General features: G+C 40.1%; 1 protein-coding gene across 1 annotated transcript in view; it reads left to right on the forward strand.

The window, feature by feature from the left end:
* SPATS2L (spermatogenesis associated serine rich 2 like) overlaps positions 1 to 14,731 on the forward strand; it is an 88,019-nt gene extending 73,288 nt beyond the window's left edge. Inside the window, exons 9-13 of the mRNA XM_082313226.1 lie at positions 4,588 to 4,646; positions 8,114 to 8,223; positions 8,779 to 8,881; positions 11,990 to 12,210; positions 13,390 to 14,731. Coding sequence (XP_082169352.1) covers positions 4,588 to 4,646; positions 8,114 to 8,223; positions 8,779 to 8,881; positions 11,990 to 12,210; positions 13,390 to 13,788 — 892 coding nt within the window. The 3' untranslated portion in view covers positions 13,789 to 14,731. The remainder of the gene's footprint in view (positions 1 to 4,587; positions 4,647 to 8,113; positions 8,224 to 8,778; positions 8,882 to 11,989; positions 12,211 to 13,389) is intronic.
* The last annotated feature ends 484 nt before the right edge of the window (positions 14,732 to 15,215 follow it).

Consider the following 15,215-nt stretch of genomic DNA (forward strand, 5'->3'; position numbering starts at 1 on the left):
GGAGTATAAGACCCCCTTGATTCAGATCTGTTCTTGAGCCTGGTCAAGGGGAGAGGGGATTTGAGTCCCAGTATTTGCTCCAGTGAATATTATAAATGTATCGTAAAAACCTGAACACTTATAGCAGAACTGGCAAATACTACTACAGCAGGAGATCCTGCAGACTGATGATTAGGGCATGGATTCAGGTACATTCAGAGAAGGAATTGGTGGTACCGAGTTTTGTGTTTGTCACAGTAGTCTCAAATGGTATATGGAATATATTCGATATGGAATCTACTCAAGTGCTGATGTTGGAGGGAAGGAGAAGGGATGGCTGAAGCCTGGTAGAATGTTAGTGTTGGGAGTAACCAGAAAAAAACTGATAAGGGTATGACCTCTCTAGCTAAAGAAGCATGTTTATGATGTTAACCCTGGTTCCTAACATCTATAGAAGACCCAAGAGAAACAGCATAACTAGAAAGGAAGGAATTAGCAGAATGTTTTCCCTGAGGTGTCTTTAGATCTGAAATGCATTCTGTTCCTTGCTCTGCTAGAGCCCAAATCTGGTGATCGTGAGTGTGCAGAAAGTTCCTCTAGCACCCAGTATCCAGTTCTGCACAGCACACCAATGGCTGCAGGCTGTGCACTGGAGTGTACCAGCTTGATAGAACATTTTGGTATCAAGGGGACACTAAGAAGCATTGAAAGAAAATGCATTCCCAGGAGGCGTTGCTGAGCTGAGCTTTGAGCAGTTCTCACTGTGGTCTGATCATGATCATCCTATTGAGGCTGAGTAGGGCATTATTCCAGAAACTACATTAAAACCAGTTAAACTTCTAATGAGTTAAGACGCTGTTCAGCTTAAGTGGCTCTCTGAGCTTCGTCTGAAAACAGTGGAACCTTAGCAGGAACAAGAGATAAGATTTGATTCATTGATTTTTCTGTGGTGTTCTTGTCCTTTCTCCTTCTCTATCTGTTAGCATTTAGTTTTCTTTTTGTAATTGTTTTGTCTTTCCTCTTTTTTTTTTTTTTTCCCCCCAATCTAGATTTCCAGCTTTCTCTCTGCCATTTTTGTTTGCTTATAACTTTGCCAAGTTCTTGATGGAGGAGTTCGTCAGTTTGGCACTGAAGTGCTCTATGTGACTAGAAAGGAATCAAATTGATTCCTCCTCTGTTTGCTTAATAATTGACCCTTATGTGAACTAAGAAGAAACTAGCTTTTCCTAGTGCTAGTTGGCTTGTGACATTCCTAAAGAAACGTTAACTTCCCCCATTATTCCATGACATATGGTAGTTCATGATTTTCAAGCTGAGAAATATGGCTGTACACTTCCAGATGAGAATTAGTGTATTTCTTTCCTTTTGTCAAGAGAGAGAGAGTCCATGTCCTCAGCTGCTATAGAATCATAGAATCGTTTAGGTTGGAAAAGGCCCTTAAGATCACCAAGTCCAACTGTTAACTTAGCACTGCCAAGTCCACCACTAAACCATGTCCCTAAGCACCACATCTACACATCTTTTAAATACCTCCAGGGACGGGGACTCCACCACTTCCCTGGGCAGCCTGTTCCAGTGCCTGACTACCCTTTTGGTGAAGAAATTTTTCCTAATATCCAACCTAAACCTCCCCTGGTGCAACTTGAGGCCATTTCCTCTTGTCCTATCGGTTGTTCCTTGGGAGAAGAGACTGACCCCCACCTCACTACAGCCTCCTTTCAGGTAGTTGTAGAGAGCAATAAGGTCTCCCCTCAGCCTGCTTTTCTCCAGACTAAACAACCCCAGCTCCCTCAGCCGCTCCTCATAAGACTTGTGCTCCAGACCCTTCACCGGCTTCATTGCCCTTCTTTGGACACGCTCCAGCACCTCGATGTCCTTCTTGTAGTGAGGGGCCCAAAACTGAACACAGTACTCGAGGTGCGGCCTCACCCGTGCCAAGTACAGGGGGACGATCCCTTCCCTAGTCCTGCTGGCCATGCTATTCCTGATACAAGCCAGCATGCTATTGGCCTTCTTGGCCACCTGCGCACACTGCTGGCTCCTATTCAGCCAGCAATAAGTATAAGTTAGTATAAGTGTATAAGTTAGTACAGCTGTATTGTCTTCAGGGAAGGGCAACCCCATGAAGATCTGTCTGCTAAAGAAACTTAGTTTATCACACTAACTAGTATCATATTGACAAAGGCACCAAACACTTTTTCTCTTGTTTTATTCTTTAGTTTTCCCAATGTTAGTTTGTAGCTACAAGGGAAATACTCAGGTGGTTGTTCTCCATCAAATTCATCAGAGTCCTGGCCTCTACTACTACAACATCCAAATGCTTTCCTGAAATGTTCATCAGAGACCACACTAAAGCATTAGGAGTGGAAAACTGTCTAGTAACAGATGAGATCTGACTATAAAATATGATAAATACAGGACTGCTATGGCCTTGTTCACGTTCTGGTATTAAACGTGTTTTTATTTGGCATCAAAATAAAATGTTAGGGGCCAAGCAGTTTAGCAAGGATCTGTTGTTGGAGCGGGGAGAGGACACTCATGACATGAACTGGGCCAAAACATAGCTCTGATGAGCTCTGCTATTGTGAGCTTGTTGCTTGAATGTTTTTTCCAGCCAAAAGTTTATGTTTATATAACCTATGTAGTACACTAGGGAGACACTTTTGTAACAGAGACAGCAGAAGCAAAAACGTGCAGACTCTCTAAAATTAGGGGAAAATACTAAAGACCATTAAACTCTCTTTTTTTGTGGAGGGTAGAAACAGGTGAGAATTTACAAGACTCATTTCAGCCACCTGCTGTGAAAGCCAAGGAAATTTATTATATTATGTAGTTACAAAAGCTAATTGAAAATAGATTAGTTCTAAAAAGCTATCGCTATTTAGATTAGCAAGCTGAAATCATCACCTGCCTATTTGGAAGCCAAACTTAATGCTTATGCCTGAAGAATATTGAGGGCCAACTGGAACAAGTGTGTCCTTTCATTGCAAGAGTACGCCTCTTAACTGATCTGCTCTACCATAAAAAACCCTGCTGTTTTATTTCCTCTGGTGTGTAGGTCACACTAAATTGATCTGGCAGGCCAAAACAATATTTTTAGTCTTGTTTATCTGTATGAAACAGAAAAATGTGTTATTCTGCAATTTTATTTTCTTGCTGCATCCTTTCCCATCAGCCAACCTGCCTCTGTCCCTCTTGTTGGCCGTTGGGAGGCAGTGTGAAGGTAGTAGCATCTCCTCCTCTGAAAGTGGCATGGTTGATTGGTAAAACCCAAGGGTAGGACTCTGCAGAACTTCTGTTGCAAACCTCCTGTGTGAGCCTGGTTAATTTATAGGAAGATTTCAAGGAAGGCTGCATGGCACTTGAACACGTTCTAGCTGGTAAACTTCTGGTTGAGTCAGCTGTTTTAGTTAACAACCCGTCAGTCCTTCTTGCCTCTAAGTCTTCTGTCATCGATTGCTGCCCACTGAACTCCATAGGATCTTTCCTTTCTTGCTAAGGGCATTCCAGACAAATGTTTTGTTCTGGAGTTTTCTATGTTTTCCTTCTGATGGAAGGTAGTTCACATCTAACTCAGTGTCTTCACTGGATACAAAAACATTTAAGAATGATTTTGCTGAAAGGATTGAGAACTCCAGTCTTCCCCTGTGTGCGTGCCTGGATTTACTCCTGGTTGTTTGACCTACTTTTTGCAATTTACCCCCAGCTGCTTGAGTTTACTCGCTTATGCAAACATAAACATTAACATTGGTGGTGTTTATTAAACATGAACATGACTAAGAATAATCTAGTGAGGGGAAAATGGAGTGGCACACCAGAGCACTGTCCACTGGAGAGCATTCTGCAGCGGTGGTATTTCAGTGAATGATGTCGCTGAGTTGATGATGTGAAGAATTTACGAGACCTGCTGTCTGCTCTCAGTAGACCCACCTGATCAGTTTGCACTTTGACAGCTGAAAACCACTGTCAGGGATTGCGCACCAGAGATTTGTGAAAGGAGGCACACGAGATCTTTAGGAAGGCCGGCTCAAAGTGGAACCACACCTCCCCAGTCCTGCACAGAATGGGGGGCAAGAAAGCTGACCTCTGTTATGGAGATACATTAATGCTTATTTACATCGCAAACTATTTTCTTGTTTACCCTGACATATTTTGCAAGAATATCTCTATTTAAGGAAGAGAAGAACCTCTTTCTACGTGGCTTTAATTCTGTTTTATTTTTAATATTGCACTGAGAGTTAGGCTGTATTAACCTGGGTAGCAGCAATGGTATATCTGGCTTAATTAGGAAAGAGACTGTGTAGTTATTTGAGGACTGCTGTGCCCAGGCAGTGCTGAAGAGGTAAATCGGAGTGACTTCCACATCTGTGCAGACACATGGACAGGGCAGTGAGATGTCTGTGTAAATCAGCATACACTGATTATCACTTATTTTTTGTAGTCAGTTTGCTTAGCTGTTTCTTCAGCTTTCATTTTTTAAGTCTTACTAATTTCAAAACTGCCCATAACTAAGGTCTGAAGTCTTTGTGTAGTTATAGCTTTTGATTTTGATGGAGTTCTAGCATGGATTAAATTGTGGTTTTTTTCTTTCTTTTTTTCCTTTTTTAGCATCGTAGACAAAGAAGTGTCATTAATGGCAGAAATTGATAAAGTTAAAGAAGAAGCCAGTAAGTAAAAAAAATACACAGGGAACTTTTGGAATAGTCATGGAAACATTTGTTTTGTTTGGCAGAAAATTACACAGTACATAAATTTGGTTAGTAGCATTCCAGCATCTTTCATTGTATATGTATACAATCAAATAAGTCTTTGATGTTCTACGATAGTTTCTGTATAGTTTCTATCTGTAAGGATTGTGCATCAAAATTTCAATATTATGAAATTAAGGTAAACCAAAAGTTCATATGAAGTTAGATTTAAATGATTTATTCTTTCTGCTTACTTATCAGAGCTTTTTGACTACTCTTTTTTTTTCCCCCTTATTTCTGTGGTTTGTTGATTACTTTATTTCCATTTCTTAATCACTGTCTACTTGCTTATATTATATATATGAGTTAGAATACTGGAAATTACTAGTGGAATAGGTTATTTTGCGGCCTTGTATAGCTTTAAGGGATAGTGATCAAGCTTATGAATTAGAACAATTAAAAAATCAAAAAACAGCTATTTACTGGGATCTGCTTTTTTAATAATATGTGGGAGTTGATCTGATTCCAGGCTTTCATGTCGTCTCTGTTTTTTGCATAGGTAAGGTATATATATTCTGGTTTGGGGGGAAAAAAAAAAAAAAAGCAAGATGAGCCATGTATTAGGATACCACAATATCTGTCTTACACCCCATCTGAGGGATGGTATTCATGGCCCGGTAATCAAATGGATGTGTTTCAATAGAAAGTGCTAAGCAAAAAAACTGAAGACTAACCGAAGTATTGTTAGAATGATACTTTGCCTGGTAGATGAAAATATCACTGCTATGTATGCATACAATCCTTTTATTGATTTGTGAATTTAAGGTCCTTCCAAGGAGGGTCACAAATATATGTAACATTCTTGAATGCTTCATTTGCATTTAGAACTCTCACTTAGTTCACAAATATAGACTAGTTAAATTTTTATTAAAAAAATCATCTAAATCCTCTGTTGCTAGCTAAGTCTCTTGCACTTGTATATGTGTGGAAACTAAAAGGTATGAGTTGTTACAGCACAGATTGGCATTAGTTTGTGTTTGGAATTTTGTATGCTAACTTTTCTAGTACTAACATGAAATAGATGTGGATTTGGAGTTTTGTGTTAGTCTGAGGAGGAGCTGTGGATGTAAACATATCAGCAGCTTTTTGGTTACCTGCAGAGACCAGGTAGCCATAATCAGCTGCAGGGCATGCACTCGCTCCCAGGAAAACCAATGGTAAAATTCCCACTGATATCAGCAGACATGGATCTAAGCCCTAGCTGCATAAATAAAAACACATTTTGAAAATCCACCGTCCAGGGCTGATCGTATCACAGGGCCCCTTCACTAATCTTGTCCAGGTATAGCTGTAATTTTTGTGGAAAGTAAACCTAATTCTTATCTACAGGCATGTGAAGTGCTGCATTTGCATGTGGCAGGTTCTATTTCCCTGCTTTTATGCCGACTCCACATGTGACACTGGACGGCCCCTGTACCTGTCTTTAACAGTGTGGTTTCTGCTGTCTCTCAAGGCTGTTGTAGGCTTGTAAAGTGCCTTCAGAACTTTAGGCAGAAAGTTGTTATAGGACTGTAACATGCTAACCAAGATTTACATTATTATTTATTTTCACATCTCTTTGCTGCACTGGAGGACTATTTTACAGTGGGTAACCTTACTCTTACTGTCAATACTGGGAAAATTTCCAAATATGATAATTTCAGGGTTTTTTAAAAAACGGGTATTTGGCTGGCATCTCATGCGGAGATAAGTGCCAGTATGAGATGAGATCATATGGTTTGGGCAGTCACCTCAGCAAAGGGGATGCTGACCCTGGGGAAACAATATGAGCGTTACCTAGAATAAGTAATAAAGCAGAACTATTGGACAAAGAAAAACAGCTAGTAAACTGTTCATTTAATCTGATAAAAGTTTCTCAGGCTTGTAGACTGTATTCCACAAAAATGAAATTAAAAGATCACCTACAGCGATAGATACACACCTGTTCTTAGCATAAGTAATGACATAGGCAGTTTTACCAACAGGGCTAAAGGAGCTGTAGCCACCCTCTGCTTTCCCTGCCCTGTGTGAAACACGCTCCTCTATCATATGGTTTGGTTGCTCCCACACAGCTGTACAGCTGCAGCTCTGTCTGCCTGTGCCTGCTGGACCACGCTGTACTTGGTGAAACAGTGGAACGGGTTGCCCAGAGAGGTGGTAGATGCCCCATCCCTGGAAACATTCATGGTCAGGTTGGATGGGGCTCTGAGCAACCTGATCGAGTTGTAGATGTCCCTGCCCATTGCAGGGGGTTGGACTAGATGACCTTTAAAGGTCCCTTCCAACCCAAACGGTTCTATGATTCTATAATACTTTCAAAAGAAGGTGCCATCTGATTAGATAAATGATAATGGGTTGAGAAACAAACTCTCTGTGACATATCATTAATTCTTACCTCAAAAATGGCATTACAAAGTATGAGCTGGTTAGGTGACGTGCCAAGTCTGCTCTGGAAATTTGTGGCAAAAGAAGGCAAAGAAGCCAAAGTGTCCACAGCTGTAATGGAGTCTGTGGCCTTAGGATAGTTTACAACTACCACTCACCCTGCCTGTAGGCATAAGCTCTAGACAAAAGACTGATTGTTATTATTTTACATTTAGATGCCATCTTTCCTTTCTGCCATAAGTGCTGATCCCACCAGCCAGTTAATCAGTTGTTGCTTTTACATTGAGTCACCATGTAGGTAATAGAGTTTGCATCTATGTAATTTTCCACCAAAATTGTAATGTCATATTATCCTGCATGTAAGTGGACACTTGCTTTGTGGTTCATGGTTACTCTTTTCCTATAAAAACGTAACTATTCACTCCTTCCTTATATAAAATACACAAGATGGGCAGTAGCGAATATTTAGTATTTTTTCATAAAGACTCTTGGCCTTTGTAACTGCTTTGCTGTAGAAATGGCAACTGTGTATATTCTGTACTTGAAAGTAAAATTGCAATGCTGGTGATTTTAACGATATAAGAACAGATTTTTTTCAGAGGAACTGAAATGCCCATGTGTAAATAAAATATAGTATCTTCAGAAACAGGCTGTTGACTCAATGTAATGCTTCTTTCCATGTCTCCATGGAAGGCTCCCTGATTTTGTGCTTAAAAATGAAGCACTGAAAAACTCAAAACAACATGTCTCTGCCCCGTTTGTCTAAATCTTGGGACTGGTTTAACTTTGATTTTCTGACAGCTATCCCATTTCCAGATCTTTTTCAACATCAGGCAGTTCAGTTAAATACACTGATTGACTTCATCTGTGCAAGCAGCATATTGGAAGTCCAGTTGAAGTTGGGAGTCTGAGATGTGTCTGTTTGTCTCACATGCGATGGACAGTGTTAATGCCCAAAGAGTAATGAAATACAGAGCAATTTACCTTCCTAGCATTAATTATTGACTATTGGTATTTGGCAGTGGAAATCCTGACTGCTCGGCAGAAGAAAGCTGAGGAGCTGAAGAGACTGACGGACCTAGCCAGTCAGATGGCTGAAGCACAACTGTCTGAACTCAGGGCTGAAATTAAGGTCAGGCATTCACTTCTGCTGGGGTATTTTAGCTGTTTGCATAAATGCCAGGAAAGAGCTGTCATGTTAACATGCTCATGTTAACATGTTCATTCTTGCTATAGGCCAAAGGGTAACTAGCTTTCCATGAGGAAAACACACCTTCTTAAAGCATTATAGCACCTCTGAGCAGTATACAGACGCTATCACAGAAGTGTAAGCTATCCCCTCATAAGTGGAGCAGTGGGGAGTTTTGCTGTTTGTGTATCATTTATCAGACCCAGTTAACAAGTAAACCTGATAATCTTCAGGTTCAGCGATCAAACGCATATAGTCCGATGAAATGACCCACTTCCCAAGTGCGGAAGTGATCCACCCATTGCTGGGCTGTGAGACGTAATTTGGCAAGGATGGGAAAGTACTTGGTTCTTCATAGAGATCCTGGGTACAGGGCAGGGTCAAGAGTTTGCTGAGCCGTAAAGTGAATTTAAGATAAGTGTTGATTGGTTTCTGTACCATCCATATAGTCATTTGCTCAGAATGCCAATCACTGTTAACTTGTCTGTATTTTTGCAGCACTTTGTGAGTGAACGGAAATACGATGAAGAGCTGGGCAGGTCTGCCCGATTTTCCTGTGATACAGAACAGCTGAAGACCCAAATTCAGCTCTGTGGAGAAAGTAAGTGCTGGTGATTTCTCACACTGAAGTTCTTGGAGCATAAGTGTTCCACATACCTGTGCAGGAAATGCCAGTAGAAGTAAAGGCACACATACTGCCAGGATCTCTGTGTGCAGCGAGCCTGACATGAATGGTATATCTGGATGCAGCAGGCTTGCTGAACACACACGTCAGCTTTACAATATGCAACACGTTAGACTCGCAGTACATGTCCTGCACAGTCCATCTGCATGTGCACAGTGCCCACTTTGTCACTGATGTCCAGGTACTACTCAGATCAGTTGGAGTTTTCCATCTAAACAGGATTTCCAAGTGGAAGTAAAAGTCAGCTCTGGGGAACACTCAGATTCGCTAATTTATGAATAACTAGTAAATCGGAAGCTTCTCTGTGTGAGCATAATGTTATGAGACCAATTCAGATCTCTTCTGCTAGGAAGTAGCTCCCCAGCTTTATAACAGTATTCACTGGGTTTTTCAGGAGCTAAAAGTGGTCCCAGATGTTCCTGTTGCCAAATCATCTGCCCTTCTGCTTGGAAGTTCAGGTTCATTTTCTGCTTCAAGTATCACGTTCCTGTTGCAAAATACGAGATAGCCTATTTCTCATCTTTGCCATGCTTTTTTCCCCCCAAAAAAGTAAATGCTATAATGCTTTGCCCAAATGTTACCCTGTCCCATGATATCCCATCAGTACCATCACTCGGGAGAAAAACTGTTAACACAATACTGAACTAGTGATATTGGCAGAAGGAAAACAATTTCAGGAAGAAAAATAATTAATATTTTCAAGGAGTCACTAGAAATAGAAAAAAGAAAAAATATCACACAGTCTGCCAATATGATCTTTTGACTGCACAGCTAAAGAACTGACTCCTCTGAGGCATAACCAGTTTAATTCATTAGACCATAAGAATTGCTTTTGCAGAACACTTTGAAGATCCGTCTAACCCCGTATCCTGTCTCTTATTGAAGCCAACCCAGGATGTTTCAAAGGAAGGCATAAGCTTCCCAGTAATGCGTCTAATTGTTCAGTCACCTCATAGACCCCATCTCATACCCTGAAGCTTAAGAGACTGAAAATTCTGTAAAGATTATCCTGACTAATATAACCACAGCTGCTATTGATACAACCAGAGACTACTTTTTTAACTACTTTCCTAAATAAATTCCAGCTGCAGTTAATTCTGCAAGTTAATTATTTATACCTTATTTCAGTAAAGCATGACTTAAGCACAGTTTGATGCAGACCTGTTGAAATCAGGTCAGTGAAATCAAAAGAACAGCTATTAGCAGGGAAGCAGTGCCATCTTACCAATGACTGATAGTGCACTGGCCGACTGAAGAACTTAGCTCTAATCTGCCCTCAGTGACCTTAGATGAGCAACTCGTGCTGTTGGCATGTCTTTGGTAAGAGCTCTTCAGTGCAAAAGATGTTTCTGTTTGGAGCATCTCACAATGAGGCTCAGCTAGGAGCTGCAAATAGCCCTCAAACAGAGATTATACCAGGCCTAAAGGTACGAACAGCCACTGTTGAGGGCTTTAACAAAAGCAATACCCAAAAACACAGAGCTTGTGCAAAGGAAGGCATGTTCTAGCATGAGAAGAGGGTAGGCAGCATACACTCACAATGAAGGACAGGAAGAAATAAAAATAATTGGACTGACATATATCCAGAATGCCCAATGGTGGGCTGTACCCCTTCCTTGTACATCTTTTTTGTTAAAAATACATTTTTATGACAAGCACCTGGATTTTTATATGGGCTTCCATGTGCAGCAATCAATTTTAGGCAAGAGAGTGCAGTAGAATTCAGTGACAGATGGCCTCACTGAACTTAGGACAGAAAATTCAGTTCATTGTGCAGATCATTGCATTGTTTTTCTGAAGAGGACATCTAGTGGGAGAAAGAGCTGATGATGGCGTAAGTGAATAAGAGCCTCAAAAAAACCTAACAGATGATTCTCAATTGCTAAAATTATTCCGCATCTTCTTTCTCTGTACTAAAAGTGGAAAGATAGAAGTACCTCTTAGATAAAACAGGTGTCTCACTGAAGTGAGCCTCTCGTTTGTCATCTGTACCAAAAGGAAAAGGAAAATTCCATCATCAGAAAAATCAGAACAGCAAATTGAGATCAAGCACTTTACATCAATAGCCTCAGAGTCCTCTTTGAGACTGCTTAGGGGCCATTGCACAGAAACAGGCAGCTTGAAGAGCTTGTGGAAATGCAGAGAGGTAGGAATCAAGGATTTGTTTGGCGCACTTCACATCCAGACATGGAAGTGGTTAAGAAATCACGCGGTCTCAAAATGCTAAGAAGTAGGGAGCAGGAATATACTGAAATGAGCAATAGTGGTTCCTGATGGTGCTGACTGCCATGATCTACACGAAGTGGATTAGTGCGCTGCATTCAGTTCCAGTTCTTATCGATATCCATGGTACAGAAGAACCTTTGTTAACCATCTCCTTAGAGAGGAATGAGCAATAGGCACTAGACTTTTTTTTTTCTTCTTCTTAAAAAATATTTATACGTACTAAGGAAGCTTTCATGGCTGTGACCTGTGTTGTAGCTAGTGCATTTATAGACAGCAAACGTCAGCCTCTTCAGCCTTCCATGATCAAAGAATAATTTGGAATCAAATTTAGTCTGTGGTGTCTGCAGGCACAGCTTCCTTTGATCTCAAGCAGTCGAGAGAGTTACTGGCATACCACTCACTTCCTTCCCGTGTTTCTTCCATTGCTGCCTGAAGACTCCCGTTAGGAGCATTACTGATAGGACAGCAGTGCATGGGGCAGTCCTGACAGCACATGTTCAGCTCAGCTGAAGCTCACAAGCAAACCAATAGGTGCCACCAATTTTGAAAAGTTTTCTTGGATGACCAAAGCCTAGCCTTCTGCCAGGCTTCTTCCAGTTTTAGCACAGTTCCACCACGTTGGCTCTTTTGTGTCCAGAAGTGCTTCACAGTGAGGCAGTTTCACAGAAGTAATTGTCTTCATTATTTAAAGTAAGACTGGAACGATGCTACAAAAATTAACTGTAAGCAGGGTAAGAATACAGCCTTATGTTTAGATGTTGGTGATTTAACCAATAACACAGAATACTTTTTTTATAGTTTCTCACCCAAAGAACAACTATTCCTCAAGGACACCATGTAGTTCAGTGCTGTCTTCAATGACCTCGCATGCAACAACTGGCAAGCAAAATACGCACACCCGGAAGTCCTCTAGTAATGCCAAGAACTCTGATGATAAAACAGCCAGCGCTAAAGTACAAAGTCATTTTTCTTCCAATCCTGCAGAATCTTCTTCCCAAGGAATCCCGACAAATAAGCAGGTAAGAAAGCAGTTATGAACTCAACTATTTCAAAAATTTCAGAAAAACGTGCAGCATTGAAAGTTGTTAATACAAAATCAAATACTGGTTTGCACTCCATGTATTTAATTAATATTTTTTTTAAAAATGTGCAAGTATATATTTTATAGCTTCATTCTCAAAGCAGTGTGAACATACAAGGTGGAAATACCAGAAATGCCATACCAGCAAAGACCGCTGCCTGGTGTTCAGAAGTGACTAGTGGCACTTAATAGACTGAAAAATGCTCCATAATAGCTAATTGCCCTACATGCTACGATGAAGAAACATTTATTCCTGATCCTTGACAAATGATCAGTTGATGTGCTGTTGAAGCATGATTATTAGATAGACTTTGAAAGTGGAATCCTGTCAGGTTTAAAAGCATATTATTTCCAAAGCTGTATAGTACGGCTTATAGTATTGTGCTATATTGGTAGCTATTTCATGATAAGAGCACCTTAGAATGTCCTGTTGTGCTTAGGTAAAGCTGCCACTGAAGCTGGTCTGAATTTTGTCCCAGTAGGGATTTTAGGCTCAAGTAGGTGCCTGAAGGGAAACGTAGGAGCGTTACATAATGTCAGTGCACGTGTGGAGTCAGCCGCCCTGGCAGTCACGCAAATAAAGCAGTTCAGCCACTTCCCACTAAGGATCAAAGCTTCCTCTGAGCAAGGTATCACAATGGACATCTCTCCCACCACGTGGATTCTTAACTTGGCTTTAATTTACATGTGAATTTCTGTTCTTCCTGCAGTCTTAATGTAGAATTTACAGAATACTTTACTAGGAAAGGTATTTTCATGATCTTGGAAAAAATCAGTCAGTATCAAGTCCTTCAGTGCTTCTTAACTGCTGCTGTTGAGATGTCTAGTATTTCGTCCCCTTTTCTGTATTCTCTTGAATCATGGCAGATTTTAATTTGGCATCAGTGGTGAACCTGCCATCTATATTTCCAGGCTACTCAGATGTAGCATGTTACTCATAGTTGAGTTTTTAAGTGTTACAAATAGAGACAATCAAAACTGTATATATAGTGTTTTCCCTCTTCTAGTTACACCAAAAATTTTATTCTGCAAGTTTTATTAATTCTGATTGCTGTATTTCTTGTCCTGTTGGAAGAATTCAGATAACCTAACAGTTATCCAATTTCTTTCTGGGTAGAATGGGCCTTCTAACCAGAGACGAAGATTCAACCCACAGCACCAAAACATCCGGCTCAATGGATCTCTTAAGTCACAAGGTGCCAGTAATGAGGCAGACCAAAATAATACAAAGAGTGGTTCCAGGTCTGAACACAGAAGACAGCAGCATAACAGCTTCAGATCTAAAAATAAAGGAGCTATGAAAAATCAAGAGCAGTCCACAACTACAAGGACCACAGAGAATCCGACACATTCAGAAAAGACCCGGCGGAAGCATCACACACCAGACACCGCAGATCACAGGCCTTTCCAAGGCGGTGTTGGCAGGGTGTCGCAATGCAATTTATGTCCTGCAAGGATGGAGGTCCCTGCTGATGCCACTGTTCTTTCAGTGCCAGCTGTGACTTTGGTGGCTTAAAATGTCACGGTGACGGCAGGCAGAGAAATTTAATCTCTTCATTTTAGTTTCTTGCTCGAGATGCTTGTTGGTGAAGAAAATAAGTCATTTTAAATCTGTTGCTGCTTAAAACTTGTTGGTATCTTTATTACTTACTAATTATCAAAATTAATTCATACTTTCAAGGCTTTGCCCAATATGTTCACAGTTATTTTGTCACGACAGTACAGAATCTTACCAAAGCAGCATTTACTTCTTAGAAAAATGAAATCTAGATTGGAAAAATAAATGGATAATTAAATTCATAATAGCAAAATCCTGTTGTAGATATGTGGTTATACCAGTCAACGTTGTTTTTTAGAGCAGCCTGTGTTAGAAGGATCCCAGGAAGTCTGTATGCTGTGGTCTGCAATGAAATCAGATAATCTTGTAGGATTTTTCAGCAAATCTCTATACACCTCTTTCTTTCTGTGCGTGTATACACGTACATGCATGCACACTGTATACACAGAGAGTATTGTTATATACAAGAACATTTGAAAAAGCAGTACGTTTGATTTTAGCTTATTATTCCATAATCTGAGATCTTTAAATTCAAGTATAAATTGTATTAAATGTATTACATATTGGTATTTTTCATTGACAAACTATTTTTATGAGGCTGAGGAAAAATGCTCGTTTCTTAAGTTTGGAATGTATATAGTCATGGCTATTCAGATGCACAGCCCTATTCTCCATCCTTATCAGCCACTTTTCTATGACTAGTTGGATTTATTTTTTTGCATATGAAAAGTTGCAGGTGTTCTAGACTTGAATCCAAATTATTTTTCTATATTTTTGCTGTAGGAACCATCTGTCCGTAATGAGAGCTATGACTAATAAATTTGTTACAGCAACATGCAGCAGAATGTGGAGGTACATATTTGAGCAGATACTACATCCTTCCGAGTTTTCTATTAAAATAAAAATCTTACTTAGTCTTAATGTTCTGATTCTGTATTTCAGAAACCTGTTTCATCCAAAAAATTAAAACCTTCTTTCTAAAATATTCTGGTGTTTGCTGCTTTGCAGTGCCTAACCTTTGTAATCTTATTCAAATTGTATTTACTTAATTCAACTGATAACAGTGGGAGGCTTTCCGTTTGGATTGGACTAGGCTTTTGCTTTTAGCTAGATTCTAATGCCACAAGTGCACGGAACAGAACCCTCCCATCAGAGCCACCTCCAACCTGGACATACTTTTAATATAAGTTATTTTTTTAACATAGTAGGTTGTTAGAATCCAGACCTGGCATCAAGTGAACTAATGGCTTAAGCGTCAGAATCAGAAAGGTATAAAAGGTCAGTAAGAGCAGGACTCTTGAGTATCTTTAGAAGTTTATTCCTAGGTTATTGTTTGCTTTTTTTTTACCAGTTCCCTCTGCCTAATTTCTGTTAGCTGCCTGCAC

Source organism: Platalea leucorodia (genome assembly GCF_965183815.1).
Source record: "Platalea leucorodia genome assembly, chromosome: 5".
NCBI classification, from domain to species: Eukaryota; Metazoa; Chordata; class Aves; order Pelecaniformes; family Threskiornithidae; genus Platalea; species Platalea leucorodia.